Source organism: Theropithecus gelada, chromosome 14, assembly GCF_003255815.1.
Source record: "Theropithecus gelada isolate Dixy chromosome 14, Tgel_1.0, whole genome shotgun sequence".
NCBI classification, from domain to species: Eukaryota; Metazoa; Chordata; class Mammalia; order Primates; family Cercopithecidae; genus Theropithecus; species Theropithecus gelada.
Window position 1 is genome coordinate 14,949,527 of NC_037682.1, and position 24,835 is coordinate 14,974,361.

A 24,835-nucleotide genomic window follows, 5' to 3' on the forward strand; every position below is an offset into this window, starting at 1 on the left:
GGGGCATACAGCCAGCTTCTCAACCTTGCAGAGCCAATTCCTTCAACATGGGCCTTTGGGGTACAGGGCTGAATTCCACTAGAATTGACACCAGATTTTTTTTGCCAGCCTAGTACAAGGTCCACATTACAAACCAAAGCTCAGAAATTTCTGGAGGAGGTGTGTCCAAACTTACTCTGCGAGACTCTGCTGAACCGACTGCATCAGGGAGAAATTTCATCTCCCAGAAGGGTGCGTGCGGCTCATCATTTCTTCCTGGAAACATCTGCAGAGACTTGCTTTTCAGGTAAGGACTCATTACCAAGTGTCAGATACATAGGATGAACAAGTCTAGAGAGCTAATGTACAGCATGAGAACTATAGTTAATAGAATTGCATTGTATATGGGATTCAGGCTACATGAGTGGAGTTATAGCTACTCTTGCCACAAAAATAACAACAAAAAATAAGTAACTATGTGAGGTAATAGATATATGAATTTGCTTCACAATGGTAACATTTTCACTACCCATATGCTCTCATAACATCATATTATATACTGTAAATATCCACAATAAAATTTACTTTTAATGTAATTATTGCTTTGTGACACCTCTTTCACTTAAGTGAGTCAAATTAAAGTGCGCATATTGTGTTATGTTCAGAATACGCAGGCAACTATGCTCAAGGAAAAGGGGTAACTTCCATTTAAGAAACATATATCTGACACCTATTTTGTAAACGGCAGTTTGCTAGCTACCATGAAAATCCTTAGAAGTTTGTGCTCTGAACTAATAAATGAATAAAGAAAGATTTGAGAGCTTCTTGGAAGCAGGTAGATGAACAGAATACTGAGTGTGTGGAGACACTGGAAACATTACTGTATTTAATCCTGGTCACATTATAAGGGAGGCAGTTTTTTCCTTACACTACTGATAAGAAGGTTGCTGCCCTGAAAGTGAGAGAGGAAATAAGTAGATCAATAAGACAAGAATACAGACAAGATTGATTGTTTATTTAAATTATACAGAAAACAAATTTTACTTTAAAGATTTAATCTACAATCGTACTACCACCATTTACTTATTTATTCCTGTTTGCCTTTGTTCTCTCTTAAATTTGAACTTTATGTGTTGTATGTGAACTGTTTTGTGTCCTATATTTTCTCATTTTGTTTGAACACTCTCCCATGTATCTATAAGTATTATATATTATGTCTGTATGCATTATGTTAATGCCTTAGGGTTGCATCACTCTGTTGGATCATCTTTTATGCTATCTTCCCCTATTGAGGCAGATAGAGATTTTGTTCAGGACTTGCTTATGTTTGTGTGACTTTATAAAATTCTGTTTAGAGTTTCTGTTTTGTTTTGTATTTAGAGACACTCTGTTACCCAGACTGGAGTGCAGTGGTATGAACATAACTCATTGTAACATTGAAATTGCTGTGGGCTCAACTGAGTCCAGGGTTGGATTCCACTGGAACTGACATCAGAATTTTTTGCCAACTTAGTACAAAGTCTGCATTACAAGCTACAACTCAGAAATTTCTGGAAGAGTTGTACCAAAACTCACCCTGTGAGACTGCGGTCAGATTATGCAGGCAATACTCTCTTACTCTCCTTCCCATTCAAGTACCTGCAGTAAAAGCAAGGTAGTGGGAAAGATCTGAATGAGGTCTGATTTGCAGAACACATTTTTTTTCCTACTTACACAAAACAGCAAATTACTTCCATGGAGTGATGAAAGCTGTTAGAATCTTCCCACCTTAGCCTCCTGAGTAGCTAAGGGCTACAGGTGTGTGCCACCATACCCAACTAATTTTTATTTTTGTAGAGATTGTGGTCTTGCTGTGTTCACCAAGCTGGTCTCAAACTTTTGCCCTCAATTAATCCTCCCTCCTTGGCCTCTGAAAGTGCTAGGATTACAGGTATAAGCCACCATGCTCAGTCTAGAGTTGTTTTCTTCTTTTTAAATTGTTTTCTTTGGATGAATTTCCACTTCTGTAATAACTGGACCAGGATCAAAGGTTCTGGAGTTTACAACCAGGGATGCTACTCATTGCCCAGTGCTGCCAGCTGCAGTGATTGTGTCAGATTTCCTGGAAGAACCTCAGCCTCAGTAGCTTTCAGTTTACCCCAACCAAGCATGAGAGCCACACTTGGTTGGTAGTTTGTAAGTACATCCTTAGAGGGCGGTTCCAAACTTCACTCTTCAGAAAATACTGTAATATCACACCCCACAGACTTGACATTAAACTCTATGTTAACTCTACTTTATAACTTCCTTATGAGTTGCCTCTAGAGAAAAGACAAGATTAGCCTTTAGGAATGTCATACTTTTATCATCCTGAGACCCTTAGATATGAGATACGGTCTGGAGTTTTCTTCAAGATATAATGTAGTACAAAATAGTTGGAAACTTTTCTCATGTCCAGGATATATTATGCATTTAATACGTATATGTTTATTGAATGAATATATTAATGTCTCTATACTTTTGGAAAGTGGAGTGATTAGACAGACAAATTAATACAAGCATTTCATGTATTCAATCATTTGTTACTTACGTATTGAAGGCCTACTATGTGCCAAATACTGTGATAAGAATTACTGATAAGAGAATAAGTAATATGAGCTTCCTGCCTCAGAAGAATTCAACATCTAGAAAAGAAAATGAAATTTGACTTTAAAACATCATATTGAACAGCATAAATATATACGATATTTGTCAATTGAAAGAAGATAACTTTAACCCAAATAACAAGTTATATAATTGAAATATGCATAAACACTTATGAGAGTACAGAAAAGGGAGTGACTTATTCAGCCAGACGTAAGAGACAGTGAAAAGAGCACTAAGGATAATAGGCTGTACAGGTAAACTTGAAGGGGTAAGTGGAAGCTTAATGTAGAAGGCAGAGCTGAAGTAGGAAATTTCAAACTAAGAATAAATGTAGAAAGACCAGAGGAGCTAAGAGGACACTGTGTTGAAGAAATGCACTATGGTCCTATGTGGTGGACAGTAGCAACAGAAAAGGCTAGAAGGGTAGACTAGAGTCAGACAGTAAAGGGAGAATCCATGGGCTAAGGTATTAAGGTCGTTTCTTTTTATATATGCTCAGATTGGTAATTAGCCACACTCCAGGGACTTTTCTTTTTTTCCTTCTTTTCTTCTTCCTTCCTTTTTCTTTCTTTTTTTCTCTTTCTTTCCTTCTTTTTTTCTTTTTCTTTCTTGCTGTCTCTGTCTCTCTCATCTGTTTACTCTCTCAATGAAGCTCCACATTGGCCTCCTTAAGCTCCAAAACCTCAGTAAGCTCAATCAGCGAGAGTCCTTGTGCTCTGATTAGATTCCATCTCCTAAACTTCAACCTGAAAACTGCCATCAGGTAATAAGCTGGTGCAATTCTAGCAATCACCTTTTCTGTTTTCCTTTTCTCAGAGATCATTGTTCTTTCTGCATGTCCTGATGTTCAACATATGAAAATTGTTATTGTTTTAGGTGGACAGGTAAATTCAAGTTCTGTTGTCCTCTCTTGGCTGGAAGCAATGTTACTGGTAGTGAATTCTTATGGGTCTGCAGCAACCTCAATTCTCTCCTTAGAAGAAAGAATTCAACTGAGGCGCATAAGGCGGAAGGAGAGACTAAGGCAAGTTTTAGAGCCAGAGTGAATGTTTTTTAAAAAGTTTAGCTGGGTGCGGTGGCTCACGTCTGTAATCCCAGCACTTTGTGAGGCTGAGGTGGGCAGATAGCGAGATCAGGGGTTCGAGACCAGCCTGACAAACATGGTGAAACCCCATCTCTACTAAAAATACAAAAATTAGCCAGGTGTGGTGTTGCGTGCCTGTAATCCCAGCTACTCAGGAGTCTGAGGCAGGAAAATTGCTTGAACCTGGGAGGTGGAGGTTGCAGTGAGCCAAGATTGCACCACTGCACTCCAGTATGCGTGACAGAGTGAGACTCCATCTCAAAAAAAAAAAAAAAAAAGCTTTAGAGCAAGAAGGAAAAGAACTAAAGTGCACTTGGAAGAGGGCAAAGTGGGTGACCTGAGAGATCAGGTGAGTAGTTTGAACTTTTGCCTTGGGGTTTTTATATGTTGGCATATTTCTGGGCTCTTATGTCCATTCTCCCCTGATTCTTCCCATGTGGTGGGTTGTCCACATGTGCAGTGGCCTGCTAGCACTTGCGAGGTGAGCATGTGCAGTGTGTTTACTGGAATTGTATGCGTGCTCACTTAAGGTGTTCTTCCCTTACCAATCAAATGTCCCTAGAAGGTCATATACAAATTAAACTTCACCATTTTATCCCTGAATGCACATGCTTGAGTCCACTCGCCCAACTCCTGAGATCTTATCGAAGCTGCTGATCACCAGTTTTAGGTTCTCTATCTATTGAGAGACTACCTTTGGCTGGCACTAGCTGTAACCAATTATTAGTTTAGAAAGTCAATTAACAACTACCTGATCATCATCTGATGGTTGCCTGACATTTCTTGGGGTGAGTGGAGCCCTCATGACTTGGATACATTATGCTGCTAACATACTTTGGTGCTGCATGACTTGGATATGTTCACCAGTGGTAAAACACCTCTACACCTCACCTTCTTCGGATGGAGACATTCAACCCCTGTATGTAATTTTCTTCTCCCTTTTCACTCTCCTGCTTACTAACCAATCCCAGGAACAATTCCTGTCAGCCACAAGTGGCTCTGCTCCCCGTGACTGATCTCTCGGTTCACCCTGATAGGTGGCTCGTGGGAGTGGGAAGGACCTTTGGGCCTGCACTGAGTAGAAGTGAGGAACCAATGGACCTCCTGAACAGGAGGTTTGTGAGAGTGATAGGGCTAAAGCCTAAAAGTGCAATGCCTGGGATTTCCTCTGCTTTTTCAACTAAAAATGACTCTTTCACAAGAAGCTGCACCCTCTATCTCCTGTCTTCTCTGCGTGATCTGAAATTATCTTGCACGCCTACCAAACTGTCTGGCTTGAAGACAAGTCTGCCTCTTCTTTTACTTCACATGCCACGTGACTTCTTAAACACACACTTCCTGTTATTCATGCACCCATGGCTCTTACTGCATTTGTGCAGCAGCAAAGGTATGAGCTCCCTTGCAGATCTCCCCTGAAATTTATACATGTTCTTATCCTATGAGCTCAGATGACCTCCAACCCCCTCCCTATCTGTTGGCACATTGCCAAAAAAAGACACCAATTGAAACCCCAGCTCTGCCAGTGCCTTATGACTTAACATATGCTTTTTATTCCTGTTACAACCCAGAGCTAAGTTTTTCTGGTATTTTTGAAACAGTTTGCCCTCCTGCATAGGGCTGACACTTTAAGGATCTCACCTACTTCCTTTTCTTTTTTTTTTTTTTTAAAGTCAGCGCCTCTTTAGGGAAGGGAAAATTCTTCCTTTATCATTTACAAGTTCTTGCCCTAAGTCCCAAGTCCTCCAGAGGTTCCTCCTTTGTGTGGAGGGCAACAAAACATTGCCCTCTCAAATCCAAGGGTTGCTGTTTCTGTAAGCATATGAAGGCTTTTCATGAGTGTTCTTCTCGCTTCCTCCTACTTCCTCCTGTAGTCTCCATTTCTCTAATCACTCCTACTCCCTTCTCAATACGCATCAAGACCTTCAAGGTCATATTTAAAGGGAGGGAAGTCCAGCCCTCTTATGGCAGTTAACTGAAAAGCAGGCTTCTCTTCTACTTAAGGAACATAAAAAATGAGAATCTGAGAAAAGAGATAATCATTTTTATTTTTTGCTTGAATGCTTTGAGCAAGAATCACTATAAAGTCATGGAGATAAGGATACAGGCCAGCCCAGCAGGTGCAAGAGACCCATAGGACAGAGATGAAGGTGGGTCCCAGGCTAACAGATTACTATTAGAACAGAGATAAAGATAAGGTTAGAGGTACAGGGTAACACCAGTTTATTCCGGAACCCCAAGGATGAACAGGAGGCCTACTGTTCACTCCAGTATCTCCTGTGTTCTCAAGTGGGCAATCGTAATGAGATAGGACAAAGGGTAAGGGTACATAGTAAGACCAGTTAATCTGGAACCTTAAGGATGATGGGGACGCCCCTTTCAGGATAACAGGAAAGTAAGAAGGGATACATTCTTTTCCTTTTTCTTTTCTTTTTCTCCTCTGTTTTCTCTTCATAGATGGGTAATCATATCTCCATAAAACAGGTTATGACACACAGATATATACCCCCAAACTAGGAAAAGTCTGAGTCCCCAAAACCTTAAAACAAAACAAAACAAAAAAACTAGTTTTTCTTTGTAATACTTGGCCTAACAATGAAATGAGAGAAAATTACAAAAGTCAATCTTGGAACCCAGTGCCCTTATGCAGGAAATTCTCAAATTAGCCTTCTCAGTCTTTTATAACCAAGAATAGAATAAGGAGGACAGGGCTAAGAAAAAGGAGAAATGCAGGGACCAGAGGCAAGGATATTGTCCTCTCAATATTCAAGATTCACCCTTCTACAGGGGACCCCTAGGCTGCCCATCAGTGAGACATGACAGAATCGAAATCCTGCCCCTGTCCCCCTTGAACCTGGCTGGATACTACTGCCCTGACAGCTAGCAGGAGGCCAAATCCACAGAACAACCACTGCTACCGCTCTGTCAGCAGGAAGCAGTTACAGAAGACTGACTTTTGTCTATTTTCCCCAAAGAATTGGGGTCTTGAACTCATGGTGGGGGAAATGTTACACAAGGTAGCTAGTCAGGCATACATAGGGCAGGAGAAAGCTCCACGCCCCACACCCCACACCCAGATATGTCAGGCAACCATCAGGTGATGGTCCAGTGGTTGTTAACTGTCTCTCTAAAATAAAAATTGGTCACAGCAAGTGCCAGCCAAAGTCAGTCTCCAAATACATAGAAAAAAACCTGAAAATGGTGATCAGCAGCTTCCTGACAAGACCTCAGGAGTTGGGCAAGTGGGCTTAAGCATGTGCATTCAGAGGCAAAATGGCAGAGTTTTACTATGATATGACCTTCTAGGGACATTCAACTGCTAAGGGAGAATGTCTCAAGTTAGTATGCATACAACTCCATGCTCACACTACACATGCTCACCTTTCACATGCTAGCAGGCCGCTGCACATGTGCATAGCCCACCCCCATGAGAAGAATCAGGGGAGAATGGACACAAGACCCCAGAAGTATGCCTACATATAAAACCCAGTCAAAAGGTCCAACTGCACACTTGATCTCTCAGGTCATCCACTTGGCCCCCTTCCAAATGCACTTTAATTATTTTCCTTCCTGCTCTCATGCATTTTAATAAACATTTACTCCTGCTCCAAAACTTGCCTTGGTCTCTCTTTCTGCCTTCAAATTCTTTCTGTTGAGGAGACAAGAATTGAGGTTGCTGCAGACCTATACAGATGCACCACCAGTAACAGCAGCAGTCTTTTCACTGATGTTCTAAAATCATGAGGTTACCTAATTATAGAATCTCGCACCAGACCAGTTTTAATGCGACACCATCTCATAGCCCTACCTTCACTTAGAATTTACTTTGCTCTCTTCCAAATATCGCAGTTCTAAAACAGAACACAGTGACACAGCATCTTTCTTCATTTTTCAGGTAGTTGTGATGTTCTGGAATGTTTAGGTAATCCCAATTTGACGCAGCTAGTCAAATATGTAAAAATGCTATTTTTATATTACCTAGTAATTTCTACAAAATGTACCACAGATCCTAGTTGAAGGCTTAGAGATGGAATTAGCTTCAAAGTGTGAGGCTTGGTGAGAGTACAAGTTTTGAATATGACCCAGTAATAATTTTTGAAAGGTTAATTGTTTATATTTAGACCATGTCAGAATGCCCTTTATTAAAATGCCCGTATAAAAACATCATGCAATATATAGGACTTTGGTTGAAGTGGAGAGAAAGAAGAAAAGGAAGAGGAGGAAAAGAGGAGTGGTGGTAGTAATCGAATAAATAACAAATGTTCAGTGCTTACTGTAAGACCGACACTCTACTAAGCACATTGCAGGTATTCATTCCTTTAATCCTCACAAAAATTCTGATATAGTGCTATTATCCCATCTACCTTTGAGGAAACCAAAGTACAGAGAGACTAAATAACTTTCCCACGTTTACACAACTCATTCTCAGAGGAGTCAGGAGAATCACTGATAGCAACTACAATTCAAAAGATATTATGTGTTATTTAAAAATGTGCTTTTTAACCTAAAATGAAACTAATGGCTAGAATTCATCAAAGGGTAAGAAAAAAGACCTGAATAACTCAGAGAAAGATCCTTGAGTTTTCCACCAGTCTCATCTTCTCTTGGATTTGCTGAGGACCGCAGTTAAAAGGCACTAAAGGAAAACCTGGTCATTAATACAGAACTTGCTACTCTTGTTTCAGAATCTCCTCTAGCTCTTCTCACTCCTGTATGTTTCTTGGTTGTCTTTCTAGGCTAAAGTATCCTCCATGATGTTACCATTACAAGGTGCCCAGATGCTGCAGATGCTGGAGAAATCCTTGAGGAAGAGCCTCCCAGCATCCTTAAAGGTGATAATGGAAAATTCTGAGTAAAGAAGACAAACTTGCTGTGAAAGAGGAGGGAAAGGGATTGACATTTATGATGCACCTATTTTGAGCCAGGCACATTTCATGTTTTCTCTCATTTAGTTTGCCTTACCTCTCTATAAGATGTTTACTATCATGTCCATGTTGCTGATAAGAAAATGAAGACTCAGTTAATTAATTTTCTCAGTATACCACAAATACTGAGTTGCAATGCTATGATATGAACATAGTTATGCCTTAGTCTAAACACTACCTTTTGCTCTGTGCTGACTCAAAAAATTACTTCCTTGCTCCTTTCCAAGAAGCATTTTATAATAACACTTGAAATTTGCCCAGAGTTCTACAAAGTTGGCTGAGGCTGCATATTAATGTTTAACTTGTTTATTACAAAAGGACACTTGCCAGTGAAAGGTTAACCAGAATGAGTCTTCTTTGAAATTAATAACAGATCAATTTATATTTTAATGTATTTCCCAATTGCTCTGAATTTAAGGCATGTCGAGTTTCTTTAGGGCTAGCTCCCAGTATCTCTCTTACCTGGTATTTTAATAATTAGAGGTCTCAGAATTAAATAAAACACATATATATGTTATATATATATGTTTTACATATATATCTTATATATGTTTTATATGTTTTACATATATATATATTTTTATATATATGTAAATGCCTACATCCAGAACTATGCAAGAGCAGTTCCAATGACAGAGTCAGATTCTTGTCTGTATATATATATATTTAGCAACCAAATGGATATGGCTCACTCCAATGGAACTCCAGTACAATTGTTCATGTGTATGTGTGTGTGTATCTCTTTAGTGGACAATTATTTTTACATTTGTATTGTTTTGGAAGACATTCCTGTATAGTGCATACATTTCAGATAAATACATTCAAATTACCCATTCCCTAAATGATTTGCTATTCCCTTCTTTCAGTATAAAGGAGAAAATATTAGCATTCTTTTATTTGTGATTATATAGTTTTATTTTCATTCATTAGAGATGAATTAATGAGACAATAAGCTTTATTCTTTATTTATTAACAACACAATATGGCTTCAAATAAACTAATCCAAATCTAAAGTTACCCACCTTTCAGCTCCTACTAACACTACTCAAAATTACCTAATACTTAAGTGCCTTCACACGACAGTCTTTACGATCCAAACAACTCCCAGAGAGACAGAACATTTTTCTTGGACGGCATATTAGTTAGACACTGTATGTATACTTATTTGAGGTATTTTTATGATTAGTGGCTACTTTTAAAAATTCTCTAGGCTAAACATTTTTTTCAATACTCTGTGATGTAGAATTTTCTGCCTTAAATTTCTTCTTATTCCTTGTGTTAAGTGGATCCTAAACATTTTGAGAAAACTCTAGATGTTTCCCAGTGATTCCTTCTTGGAGCCCCTCTGTGGTGAGATAAGGAAACCCTCATGACTCCTCCCTTTCATGAGGAAATAGCATTCCTCCTCTTTGGTTGCATACTAAAAGACATACATTTTCCCCTAATGGAACTCTAAAATTTTTTATACCACTTGCTTTTGATGGGGGTGTATAACCTAGAATTCACTATTACTCAACAATTAATTGAGGCCTAGTTAAGAAAATGTCCATCCATTCTTCTGAGTGTTAGATATAAAATGCATAAAGATGTCCACTACAACTGATTCAACTGATAACAGCTGCCTCACTATGTTCTGTTCACTAGTGTGAAAGGAAAATATCTTCCGCCACCAAAATCACTAAAGAAAACTCAAGCTGGAAACTGCTTAGGGCAAACTTGCCTCCCATTCTATTTATTCAAAGTTGCTAAGATAGATGTATATCTGATTGCCTCTCTGGAAAGGCTAATCAGAAACTCAGAAGAATGAACTGTTTGTGTCTCACATATCTGTCACCTGAAAGCTTTCTCCCTGCTTCAAGTCTTCCTGCCATTGCTTCAAAATGTCCCTTGTTTCAATATGTCTCACCTTTCCAAACCGAATCAATGTACTTCTTATGTGTATTGATTGAGGTCTCATATCTCCCTAAAATATATAAAACCAAGTTGTGCCCTGACCTCCTTGGGCACATGTCATCAGGACTTCCTGAGGCTGTGTCAGGGGCACATCCTCAACCTTGGCAAAATAAACTTTCCAAATTAACTGAGACCTGTTACTGATTTTCGGGGTTCAGATTTTGGTAACCATGGGGAAGATTCTGAGTGGAGATGCCCTGACCTTTGACAAATCTCCTATCGGTCCTTGGTACCAGCATGGCTACCTTTATGGCTCAAACTAATAGGACAATTTGCTGAGGTCTGCAAGCACCCCCTCCAGAGAATCCCTGATCTCCCCTGATCTGGTAAAATTATAAAGTTTATTTATTCCTAATGAGATGGGGAGGAAGGTCTCTATGAAGAGGAACCTCTACTTTACTTTTTACACAACTAAAGTTAGCATTTAATAACTACCTAGTGTTAATTTCTGCTTACACTTACAGTGCTCAGAAATCATATAATTTGTGTGATCATTGTTAGTTTTGCTTAACATTTTTGTTCTTTGTATTTTTCTTGGTCAAATCGAAAGGAGAACCCTAAATTATGAGGAACAAGACCTCTGATGTGGGAGGAAAATGGCTAGCAAAAGAAAAAAAAAGATTTTGAATTTTAACTATTAAAGCAGCTTTATTTATATTATAAGGCCACCTTTTTGCCAGCCAGACCAAACTGAAAGAGCAATGGCTATACTTCTGAAAAAACAGCATTTTGTCTTAACTGAAATATTGTAATAAGATTAAAAAAAAAAAATTTAAGGAGCTCAATTGTTAAAAGTCAGCTTAGTTAAAAAGCTAACATCCAAGATGTATGTGTGTATGTGTTCATGTGTGCATGTTTGTATTTGGAAGGCCTTCATGTTTTTATTTTTTGTTTATATTTCTCTCCTAAGACCTTGTTTATTTTTGTGTAAAAGTTGTTTTTGTGTGTGTGTGTTTTTTTTTTTTTTTTTGCTTCTCAGTTGACTGAATTCTGTTTTCACCTGATGTTTTTAAAACTAAAATAGTTATTGCAACAAAGGCTACTTGGGTATTTAAGAAAAAAATGAAGTTTAATTTTATTTTTAATTTAGCTAAAAGAAAAATAAAAACAACTTCTTCTAGCATCACCAGACTTTTTCTCTCTGAACCTTATGATGTAAATTTTACTATTTGATTTTCACCTGAGTTGTTTCCTTTAATGTGCAAATTTAAGGCTGTTTATCTGACAGCTTCCTAGGGTTTTGAAACAGGTTGCCAAGAATCTGAAATTCCAAGATAGAAAAAAAAAAAGGGGGGGGCAGAGGTCTTCATAAATCTATAAAATGTACTTCCATCAGCATGTCTAATTCATCTTTATATGTATTTATGTGTTGTGTACAAAATATTTCACTACTGAAAATATATAAAAGAGCTCTAATTAATCAACTTAAAGAAAAAATAAAAGTGCTTAAATTAGATACTAAAAGAGAAAAGACTAGTCAAATGCTTTTTCAAGTTTATGTAACTTAAATAAAAATTTTTAATAAATAAGCTAGCTTTAAATTTTTGGTAAAGTAATAGTAGAAATGTCTTAAGAATTCCCAGCATAAATTTTGTTTGCATTTATTAATCAAGCAAATTTCATACTTATCTCTGCCAAATACTGTAAGGTGTCAATGTTTGGCATAGAGGTTACATAACTATGAACCCAGACCCAAACAGGATTATCATTGCTTGCATAATTTTTAATAAATAGAACATTGATATGGGTTTAATGAAAATAGCTGCATCTTTAATTTAGTAAGATTACCATAACTTCTAATCCTGTGGGTTTAGGCAGTCTGGTCCACAGTCAATAAAGAGGTTTGTTTGGGGAAAAGACTGTTATTCTCTTTGTTTCAAAGCTAAACTATAAACCAAGTTTCTCCCAAAGTTAATTAGGCCTACGTCCAGGAATGAATGAGGACAGCTTGGAGGTTAAAAGATGGAGTCAATTAGATCAAATCTGTTTTCACTGTCTCAGTTATGATTTTGCAACAGTAGTTTTATAACTTTAAATCATGAATATCACAGTTTTCATAAATAATCCAGGAAAATAATTAAAATAATTGGGGTAACATAATGGTATAAATATTTGTAAGCAAACTGTCATAATTTAGCATATGAAATTATATTAAATTAAATAATAGACATTTCCTTAGTTGGGTATCTTCCCATAAAAGTATATTGTAGGAAAATATTCTTGCTAAAAAACAAACAAAAAAAAGTGCCTTTTTTTTTTTTTTTTTTAAAGAGGTGAACAAGTTTTTTCCAATTCAAAGGTTATTTAAAGTTTATATATAAAACAAAGTAAAAGGGACTAGGACTAAAAAAAGATATAAAAAAGCTATTTTTAAAAGAAGGTTTTTTTAGGTAAAAAAAGCTTAAAGAGAGATAATTTTATGTAAGACAGAATCTTGTGTGGTAAATTTAATCCTAAAATAAAATAAGTAGTTGTTTAAAAAGGAGGGATGTGGCCGGGCGCGGTGGCTCAAGCCTGTAATCCCAGCACTTTGGGAGGCCGAGACGGGCGGATCACGAGGTCAGGAGATCGAGACCATCCTGGCTAACACGGTGAAACCCCGTCTCTACTAAAATATACAAAAAACTAGCCGGGCGAGGTGGCGGGCGCCTGTAGTTCCAGCTACTCGGGAGGCTGAGACAGGAGAATGGCATGAACCCGGGAGGCGGAGCTTGCAGTGAGCTGAGATCCGGCCACTGCACTCCAGCCTGGGTGACAGAGCAAGACTCTGTCTCAAAAAAAAAAAAAAATAGTTTATATAATCAAGTTGTCATATTATTAAGTTTTCATTTGCTTAGAAAAAAAGTGAGATAAAATTTTTTAAATTAAGATTATTACATCCACGTATCTCCCTGTATATGCTTTTAAAGTCCTTGTAACATTGAATCACAGAATTTTAACTCCTGTGTCTATAAAGAATACCAAGTCCTGCTAAATTTAAAACACTGATAGCAATTAAAGCCTCATCTTCAGGCCCTGTAGAAAATGCCAATCAAAATAAACTGCATTCCTGAGACACTGGGCAATAAATTAAAGCTATTCAACTCCTCAAGGCCCAGGGACTATTGTGGAGGAGTTGGGCATGTAAGAGTGTAATGGCTGATTTTGAAAGACAAAATAAGTTTATATATAAGTTTAGTTTCTGTATAAATTAATCATTAATGTCAAAGGAACACTGATGAAAAACCAGTATATGGACCCCTGTGTCAAATTAACAAGGTTTTCTTGAAGCATTAACTGACTTCTTAATAAAGGTTATAAGAGGTTCAAGGAAGTTACATTTTATAATCCAGATTAAATTTTATAGACTGTTTACAGATTTCGAAAAACAAATGTAATTGGCTTCATGCTGTTTTCATTAGGGCGTCTTATTAAGAAAATTAAATTTCTTCTCTCAAAACATGAAGGTTTTCACTGTTTTTTGAAGTCTTTGATTTTCACTTTGGTTAAATAAATGACTTTACAATGACCTGTAATCCTATTTTGTAATTTCAAGTGTTTTAAACTTATATTTGACAAACTTTCCAAAATTGAATTATAAATTATGTCTTTTTCTGACCCAATTCTTTAAGATAGTAGGTTCCCCTAAGTCCAAAAATGACACAATTTGGCTTATTTGGTATAAAAATTATACAGACGGCATTGCCAAATATGAAATGGTGTTTGGTCTTCTTTGGGCTGTATTTGTACAAATATGTTATTGGTATGTGTTCCAAAATTATAGGAAACTCCTGTAATTATAATATAATTTAGTATACATTATCAGTAACAATCATATTGTGTGCCACAGGGGTAACAAATTTTCTTGTCAGTTGTGTCTTTTGATTATGGCTGCCTTAAACCTTTTTTTATCCATGGAAAATGGTTGTCTTGTTTTGGTGCTCTTTAGAAGGTAGTTTTATAATCAGCTATAAAACTCCAACAGGTGCTCTTAAATGCAGGTTTCTGATAACTTTGGAGATTGCAACATCAGAATAGAGAAAAAACTTTCAGGACTCATAGAGAGATAAAATGTTAATGAGTATCAAACAAAATAGGAATTAACTACATGGACTGAACCCATCTTTTTAACATTTTATTTAAAATGTTTGCTGATCCTTTGTTTATCAGAGTCTTAATACTTTTCTTTTGAGCTATTGACAGCTTTTAACAATTTAGTATACTCCTATGAACAAACTTTGGAGCATATTTGTTTCTCTCTACCAGATTTCTCCAGAATTTGGAAATTGTGAGTATTCTTAACTTATGGCAATACATTTATTTGCATAAGTGCAATAAGAATCTGTTTTCATTTCTAACAGGAAACAATTGGAGAAATTGGTTATTTTATGAAGGCTTTAACTGCTTTCCTTTAAGAAATCAAACTTGACTTATGGAGTTAATAAAGCCCTTGAGAAAAAAATGGTCTTATATATAGTGTATGCAGTCCCTGTACAGAGTTTCTGAGTGTGGTAAGTAAGGAATGTCACTTTCTGACAGGCACAGAAGCCCCAGGTTTAATGTGGAACCTCAAGAGGAGAGGAAATTCATTCAACTCATAGGTATTTGATGGCACAAATTCATGGCTAGGCTTTGCTTTAAAAAAGTCTGATCTGAGATTCCTCCTATGGAACAAAGTTTCATCAAAGCCAATTTAAAAACCTATATAAAAATAATTATTCTTGCTGCACTGTACACAAATAATTAGGCCAAGTATAATAAAGCAAACTAGTCCTACCATAATTTGTTTTTAGTAAAAACGGGAAACTGGAGAGAGAAAAAAAATCTATATTTCAAAACTATAGTACACCTGTTGTTAGATTCTAGTTTTGCCTAATGTTATTTTTCAATTTTTATTATTTTCCACAATTTGAAATGAATTCTATTTTTCTTGTCTACAAGTCTTCAAAATAATGTTTTAAATTTATTTTTCTTCTTTTTTTTTTCATTTGTCCTAATTTGAAGTGACTGAAAACTAAGCTGTGCTTTCTTAAAACCCTGCAAACTGAAGCCAAACAACTTAGACTTAAGAAAAAAATAACAGCAACCTATTTACATACATAAGCCACTTTCAAAGCTGCCTATTAATGTATGAATTTTAGAGTAATGTGGCCTATATCTATTTTTCCAGGATTGTTCTTTTGTTTGTTGTTGTTTCACTGCTGTTTTCTCTTCACAGGACATGAGACTTCACAATCTGCTAAAAATGAGCTTTTGGGACCTACCCATCTAGAAATAAACTGTCCTAGCCATAAGACATTAAATGAAACCTGAGACCAGAGGCTCATTTTATTGTAAAATGCTTTCTCCAAAAGACTTTACAAAAAAAGGGTGGGGGGATATGAAAGGAAAATATCTTGGGCCCCCCAACCCCTAAAGAAAACTCAACCTGGAAACTGCTTAGGGCAAACTTGTCTCCCATTCCATTCAAAGTTACTAAGATAGATGCATATCTGATTGCCTCCTTTGGAAAGGCTAATCAGGAACTCAAAAGAATGCAACATTTGTGTCTCACCTATCTGTGACCTGAAAGCTTCTTCCCCGTTTCAAGTATTCGTGTCCTTGCTTCAAGATGTCCCACTTTTCCAAACTGAACCAGTGTATTTCTTATATATAATGATTGAGGTATCATACCTCCCTAAAATGTATAAAACCAAGCTGTGCCCCAGTCACCTTGGGCATGTGTCATCAGGACTTCCCAAGGCTGTTTCATGGGTGTGTACTCAATCTTGGCAAAATAAACTTTCTAAATTAACTGAGACTTGTCTTACATTGTCTGGGTTCACACTAGGATTGGGGTTCAGTAGGACTACAAAGGAGTTTTAATAAATTAGGCCACAACAATAAGAAAAACATAACAGTTTCACACATTTTCATATTTTGCAATGGATAATATTGTAGTGTAAATACATTTTAACAGGCCCCAGGTACAAATGTGTAAAAATGTAACCATTATATTTTGTCAAAACTGTACTAAATTTCTATATTAAGCCTCCACCCATAGCTGAAAACAGAATTAATTCAGATAAACTCAGACTTAGTCAATTTAGAAATTTTTTCACCTTCATTCTCTAGTCTGACATCAGTATTTCATGTGGGATAGGGGGCAGCAGGAGGGAAATATACTGGTATAGTTCTATCATCTATCCTTGATGGAAAGCATTCAAGTGCACAGCACCTTTTTGGTATATTTCCATGCTAGTATCAGCTGAAGCTTCATGTTCACAATGGTCATGAGATCTATGCTGACATCTACTACTGCATACCACAACCCCAAAATCATAAGGACACTTACTGTCTGTGGGGTTTACTCTTATTCTCACATCCTACCCTCTCTTGCACCCCTCTCTCTCATTAGTTGGTCCAACAGGGCAGGGGTGGGGATCTAAGACTGGATCCAGGCTAGGGTTCCCCAAGCTTATTCTCTTGAGCAATAGGCTATAGTCTCTGCTGACTGATGAGAATTCAGTTAAGCTCTCCAGAGAGTTATATGGAAACAATGCTAAAGAGTTTTAAACATGTATATAGCCTTTAAACCAACAATTACTCTTCTGGATATTTTAAGAAAGTGTTAGGTACGCATGCAAAGATTCCTGTGAAAGAACATTCTATAAAGAATTATTTATTTAAGTAAAAAGTTGAAAACAGTATGTTTGTGAATAGAGAAATAGGTACACAATATGTTCAGTGATGAAAAATAGCAAATATCAGTAATTTTATTATTGAACAAAAATATGTTTAATCTAAAGGATCTGGTGGACAAGTGGCTTGATTTTAATACAGTGGTTGTCTGCCCTGTGTACAGACAAAAAAATAGCACACAGAGACTGTTTGACCTAGATTCTCCATTTGGCTACTTTGTATCATAAAATGTCATGATTTTATAGAAATAATTATTGTCCTAATCAAGCAAGAAACTTTGCTGTCTTTTTCTAATAAACCAACCCTCTCAATTTCTTGGGATCCCACAGGTTTATGGAACCGTCTTTCACATAAACCACGGAAATCCGTTCAATCTGAAGGCTGTGGTGGACAAGTGGCCTGATTTTAATACAGTGGTTGTCTGCCCTCAGGAGCAGGTAAGGTTTCATGTATGAATATTCTTCTACATTTATATTAGCTGTGTGCCTATTACATTCTTAGCAATATGGTAAAGGCAGGGCATACAGAAGTAAATCATAGTGATAGTCAACAAGTCCCCATCCTCAAGAAGCTCAGAGTCTGGAAGACAAGATAGATCAACAGATAAATTAAAATTCAGTGTGAACTATACAAAAACAGAAGATAAACAGGATACAGAAATAGGCCAAGTAAAACCTGATTAAATTATGGAAGTCAAAGATGGGGCTACCAGATAAGTTCAATAGACTTCTTGGTGGAGATGTCATCTGAACTGGATTTTGTAGGAAAAATATGTTTTTTGTCAAGATTACAAGGAAAAGTGGACATTCTAACCAGAGAAAACAGCAAGGGCACAGACATGAAGTTGTAAAAAAGGGCAGTGAGTTAGAGTGACTATTGTATTAGTCCGTTCTCATGCTACTAATAAAGGCATATCAGAGACAGGGTAATTTATAAAGGAAAGAGATTTAATTGACTCACGGTACAGCATGTCTGGGAAGGCCTCAGGAAACTTACAGTCCTGACAGAAGGGGAAGCAAACACGACCTCTTCACATGGTGGCAGGAGAAAGAATGACAGCTGAGAAAATGGTGAAGCCCCTTATAAAACCATCAGATCTCATGAAAACTTACTATCACAAAGACAGGGTGGGGGGAACCACCCCCATGATTCAATTATCTCCATCTGGGGATTATAAGAACTATAATTAAAGTTGAGGTTTGGGTGGGGACACAGCCAAACCCTATCAACTACAAAAAGCAAAACTATAATGCTAGAACTTCTATACAAATTTGAGGAAACACTTAAGAATTATTGAAACTAAACAATTAACACATTTCAAGATAAAAATGCATAAGCTTATTTCAAAACATCAGAAAACACAAATATACTTTTAATACTAATAAAGTTATTTAAAAATCACTTTGTTGTGGGAACACTTAAAATCTACTTTCTTAGCAATTTTAAAGAATACAATATATTGTTATTAACTAGAGTTACCGAGTTGTACAATATATCTCTTGAACTTATTCCTCCTATTATAACTATTATAACTGAAATTTCGTATCTTTTGACTAACAATTTCCCAATTCCTCTACTTTCCTCCACCTTACCTGCTGATAACTACCATTCTACTCTCTACTTCTATGAGTTCAACTTTTTTACATTCTACATACAAAGGAGATCATGACGTACCTGCCTTTCTGTGTTTGGCTTATTTCACTTAGTATAATGTCCTCCAGGTTCAACATATGTGAAGCAATACATATGCTAATTACCCTCATTTAGCCATTTCAAAATGTATACATATTTCAACACAACATATTGTTCATAAATATATACATTTTTTATTTGCCAATCAAAATTTAAAAATAAACAGTATATGAAATGAATAAATTTGTGGTATGAAAACTAAACCAAAATAAAATTATTTGGTATTTTAAATGTAGTCTTAAGCAACAAAATGTGTCAGTGGTATCATTGCTGACTTGTGAGTATGTTTTTTGTGCAACATTTTCCAACTTTTTAAAAAGTTTTTTAATTCCATAATAGTTGTGGTAATATCCGCCTTCTTCCTGTAAATAATTGTATCTGTCATTTACTAATTTGAGGAGCTCTTTCTGAGTAAGTGGATTGTTTGTTTCTCTGGAACTGCAATTGGTTTAACCGTTATATTTTTCAAAGAAGGCATTTCGAATTGGTTTTTAATCTTCTTTGGTATCAATATCAAGATTCATACTGCCATGGTCATAGTTTGTGTATTCTGCAAGTATTTGAACTGTAGTAAAATTTATTCTTTCAACATAAGCTTTCCCTTGTCAATTGCCTCTCTCTTCTTCCTGTTGAGGATGATGGTGGTAAGAGGAATGTTTTCTAAATGATTATGTCTTTTATTTGAAATTTTAACGTGTTATATGGATAATGAATAGTATTGTTCTGGAATTTTCCGATATAAATTGAATAGTTGAATCTTTGATCTTTATCTCATTATTTAAATAATTCAGAAATAATTATATGCATATAAACCCATAGTTAGATAAAGGAAATAAGTTCTAATGTTTGACATAGGGTGACTATAGTTAACAGTAATGTGTTGTATATTTCAAAGTAGATTGAAGGAGGACTTGAAATGTTCTCAACACATGGAAATAATAAATATTCTGGGTGATGAAAAATGTGACTTGATCATTAAACATTCTATTCACATAACAGAATATTACACATACCCCGTAAATTTTTACAAATATTATGTATCAATAAAAAAGAATTGTGATGCACCAATAAAATTACCAATATTTTATTACTTAGAAATATCACAGTATAAAATTATATGTAATCATAAAATATAAGGATGTGTTTTATTTCCTTTTTCCTAATGATAACAGGATATGACAGATGACCTTGATCACTATACCAATACCTACCAAATCTACTCCAAAGACCTCCAAAACTGTCAGGAATTCCTTGGTTCACCAGAACTTATCAATTGGAAACAGCATTTACAGATTCAAAGTAAGTAAGAGGAATGGGATGTGTGCTGACTCACTTATGTGTCCTGAGCAAGTTTTCATGTGACTTATACCTCCTTCCTCCAAGCTCCAGACTCCCAGCCTGCTGTCAATTTTGTTACTGTGTGGTAACTATACCTGTAAATGGTGGTGAACAGTGTGGGAAACCCTAAAATTGGCAAATAATGGGCTTCATAAAGGGAACCATAGTATAATTCCTTGGTACCAAAGATTTATGACATATTTTGCAGCTGTATCCAGACCTTTTAGGGTGATTGGATGCTGAAGAAGAGCCTTCCCTCTGGCCTTCTATTCTGGTAATAAAAATGACAGCTTATTTGGCCATAGAATACTTCCCAGGTCACCAAGAACAACTGTCATGGTTCCAACTATGCTCTCTGGACATTCCCTAGGATGGCATTTGACTGTTACTTGCAGTGTAATCTTAGTTAAGTGATTTAACCTCTCTGAGATTATGTTCGTCATATATAAAAATGAGGATAATAATGTTACCTAACACACAAGGCACTGAAAAGATTCAATGAAGGTGACTAGGAAATGCTTAGCATAATACTTGGACATGTTAGTAACGTTTGCTGCATGGCAAACCTAATAATTCTGTGAATCAACCATTTGGGCTGAACTTTGCAAAGCAGTTCTTCCACTGGCCTCATCTGGGTTTACTTGTGTAGCTGTAGTTGATGGGTGGACCATGGCCGATTGCTCTTACATGGCCTCACTCACATGCCTGAATGAGAGTTCTGTTGTCAGTTCATGACAGCTGGTGACAGTGGTGATAGCAGGATGGCAGCATGTATCTTTAGCAGACTGGCCCAGGCCTATCTTAATGGTATTGGTCTTAATGTAATTGGTCTTAACCAGGAGCAAAAACAAAGGGAAAGCCCCAATGGGGCAGGCACTTTTAAGCCTCTCCTTGCATTAAATTTGCTCTTTCTATTGATGAAAGTCGGTCAGTGTGGCCAAGGTAAGTTGCAGCGGAGGAGGGGACTATCCTGGGGAATAGATACCAGGAGATATGGGCAAATCGTGGGTCATTGCCTCATATTATTACACTAGGAATGTAGCTTAGTAGATGTTAGCTACCATTTTTTAAATTTATCTGGTAGGATTATCAAAACTACACAATTACACAGCCCAGAAAATGTGGTTCCAGTGCAGATACTGCTGTTAATAACACAATCGTAATTGAATCCATCCCTAGGCATGTTTTCACTTAGGTAAAACAGAAAAAATTACACAAATCCTTACTGTTTGAAATGCTTGTTCCCTGGTGCTGTAAAGAAATAGCACTTGAACATAAATTTAATTTCCTCAGCAAGGTCATTTTTACTTTCTGCAGAAAGGGTACACTCACCAGCAATTTTGCCATGAGAGTACACTGAACAAAGGAGACAGGGTTATTTATAATCTGACATGTCCACCCTACTGCTGTGTCTGGTTTCCATTGGCTGGAATGGGACCTCACATTCTGTATTTGTCCCAATTGGCTAGCAACTTAAAACCTTTTAAAAGAGGTAAAGGTAGAGGAGAATGAAGGAAGCAGGAAGTAACCTGTGGAATGCTGAGAAAGGTAAAAACATCTCCAAATAAGGAAGAGGAACAGGCTATGACCTAATGCTTGCTTGGACCAGTATAAGCATGCCAGGGTAAATATTTAGGCTAAACTGTGCGAGCTAAGAACACAAAGTACATTGATTTCTGGCAGATATCTAAGAATGCTAGCACAGGTCTTTGAATAAAGTTTGCTTCTAAGAGAAGTTACTATTTATTCTTAGATGGGGAGGGAAGTCTTTTTGAAGAGGAATCTTTACTTTTTACATTACTATGTGACATGGGTCATAGTGGTAGCACCAAGCCCAGAACCAAGATTTTATGATACTAAATCCCAGACACTTCTTACTCCACTGCAGAACTTCACTCTAGAATATACCTAAGCCATTACATCTCTGTTTATCCTACCGTCTAGGTTCACAGCCCAGCCTGAATGAGACTATACAAAATCTTGCAGCCATTAAGTCCTTCAAAGTCAAACACACACAATGCATTCTCTATATGGCATCCGAAACAGCCAAGGAACTGGCTCCTTTCCTGCTGGAATCAAAGACATTATCTCCCAGTGGTGGCAAACCCAAGGCCATGTGAGTTTGATAAAATCCACTGTATACCACTCACAGCTCTCAAGCAACCTCCCAACTTCTCTCCCTGCATTCACTCTGGCCTTCCTACAATCAATGTTGTACAAAGAAATCAGAATTATATTTTTAAAAAATTTAATTCAGAACATGTTTCTCCCCTGCTTAAAAGACTCCACCATCTCCCTTCTCATCTAGAATAAATCAGGTCTCTGGCTACCACTTGGACCTTTATTGCCCTTCCTGCTTTCTTTCTCCAACAACTCTGACCTTCACTCTGTTCCTCTTTCATCACAAGCTCATCTATATTCCAGGACTTCACATTTGTTATTTCTTCTGTCTACTCTGTCTCTCAAGACAATAGAGGTCACAGCAAATACAAACCTTTATACTAATGGATTTTGTTTTCTTCTTGGACCCTCCATAGCAACCAAGAGATGTTTAAACTCTCATCCATGGATGTTAACTATGCTCACTTGGTGAATAAATTCTGGTATTTTGGTGGTAATGAGAGGAGCCAGAGATTCATTGAGCGCTGCATTCAGACCTTTCCCACCAGCTGTCTCTTGGGGCCTGAGGGAACCCCTGTGTGCTGGAATCTAATGGACCACACTGGAGAGATGAGAATGGCAGGCACCTTGCCTGAATACCGGTTCCGGGGTCTTGTGACTTATGTCATCTATCACCACGCCCAGAATTTGGCCAAACTTGGCTTTCCTGTCTATTCTCATGTAGACTACAGCAATGAAGCTATGCAAAAAATGAGTTACCAACTGCAACATGTTCCCATTCCCAGAAGCTGGAACCAGTGGAACTGTGTGCCTCTGTGATGCCAATCCTGAACATAAGACAGTGTTGGGCAGGTCTGGGCATGTAATTGGAGGAGTGGATGGTGGATGAAAAGGAAGAATAAATTGTAATCAGCAGTAAAGGAGTGGGCACTGTTTGGGCTCTGGGGAAGCAGTGTGATGTTCAACAGGATCGCCATGGTCCCTGCATTCACAGGTTTCTCAGTGGGAAGGAGGCCCAGGTCCTCTTACATTTAACCTATGCAATTTAGCTCCCCACATTTCCAGGACCTCTATGACACTTCATCAGATGCATATTGCTTCAAATTATTTCTCCTGGAATCCCTGGTTCCTCGGTTGCAAGACCCTTGCCAGTTTTTCTGGGAGCTAGGAAAAGGTGAAGAGTATTTTCTGAGCACTGTGATTTCTTTCTTTCCCTTTCTAAAGTCTTTCCCTTGTGATCAACAAGTGGACTCTCCTTAATAGGTCTTTAGAGATTATACTCTCCTGTTATTGCCACTTTATAGGTACATTAAATATACTAAACAAAAATATATATGGGATATTAGGCTAAATACAATACATGATATAGCAGGGAATGTTACTAGAAGAAATACCAACTGATGATATCCTATCCTCTCCCAGCTCCTATTATAGGAAAAAAGATCCAATGTTATTTCTAAGGATGAGCTTCCAAAACCCACCACAACTCTTAAATAATAAAGAAAGTTTTGTGTTTGATTATATACAATTTTTATTGTGTTTGTTCAAGCTAAGTGGTTCATCATGGTAAGAGCATGAAAGAAATGAGTGTATGAAAAGGGGAAGGTGGGAGCACCTTGACCCAGGGATGTGATTGTTTATTGAGGAGAGATAGGAGTTGAAGGGAGAGAAGACAGCATGAATACCTGCTTGTCCAATTAACCTCAGCACATTACTAATCTTAGTTTGTTCCTGCTGTAACAAAATGCCTGAGACCGGGTAATTTATAAATAACAGTGTCTGAAATTATGTAGTTAAAATAATCATAAAATAATTAAAAATTTATTTATCACAGTTCTGGAGGCAGGAAGTCTAAAAGCATGGTGCCAGCAGATTTGGTGTCTGGTGAGAATCCAGTCCCTGCTTCCAAAGTGGCATATTATTGCTGTGTTCTTTGTAGGGGATGAACACTGTGTCCTCACATGGCAGAAAGACAGAAGAGCAAAAAGGAGCCCAGCTAATTTCCTCCAGTCCTTTTTCCTTCAGTCACAAATCCCATCCATAAGGGTGGAAGTCCTTGTGGCCTAATTACTTCTTAAAGACTCTATCTCTTAATACTGTTGCATTGAGGATTAAGTTTCAACATGAATTTTGGAGGAAACACAAACATTCCGATTATAGCATTACTTCAGAATGCCTGAACTCTATAAAGTTTAGATAATTGTCTCATACAAGAGTCTGTTGAGGGGGAACACGAGAGATAATCTTTCAGGTTGCAACAGGTTAGGACAGTTTTCTTTTTCTTTTTCTTTTTCTTTTTGAGACAGAGTTTCGTGCTGTCACCCAGGCTGCAGTGCAGTGGCATGATCTTGGCTCACTGCAGCTTCTACCTCTCAGGTTCCAGCGATTCTCCTGTTTCAGCCTCCCAGGTAGCTGGGATTACAGGCATGTGCTACTGCACCCAGCTTTTTTTTGTATTTTT

General features: G+C 37.2%; 1 protein-coding gene across 1 annotated transcript; it reads left to right on the forward strand.

Annotated features, from left to right (window-relative positions):
- Window positions 1-142: 142 nt before the first annotated feature.
- GLYAT (glycine-N-acyltransferase) lies at window positions 143-24,207 on the forward strand. The gene is made up of 6 exons (XM_025357021.1): window positions 143-286; window positions 8,422-8,517; window positions 17,553-17,660; window positions 20,088-20,214; window positions 22,198-22,369; window positions 22,791-24,207. The coding sequence occupies exons 2-6, from the start codon at window positions 8,437-8,439 to the stop codon at window positions 23,191-23,193; spliced, it is 891 nt and encodes a 296-aa protein (XP_025212806.1). The 5' UTR covers window positions 143-286; window positions 8,422-8,436; the 3' UTR covers window positions 23,194-24,207.
- The last annotated feature ends 628 nt before the right edge of the window (window positions 24,208-24,835 follow it).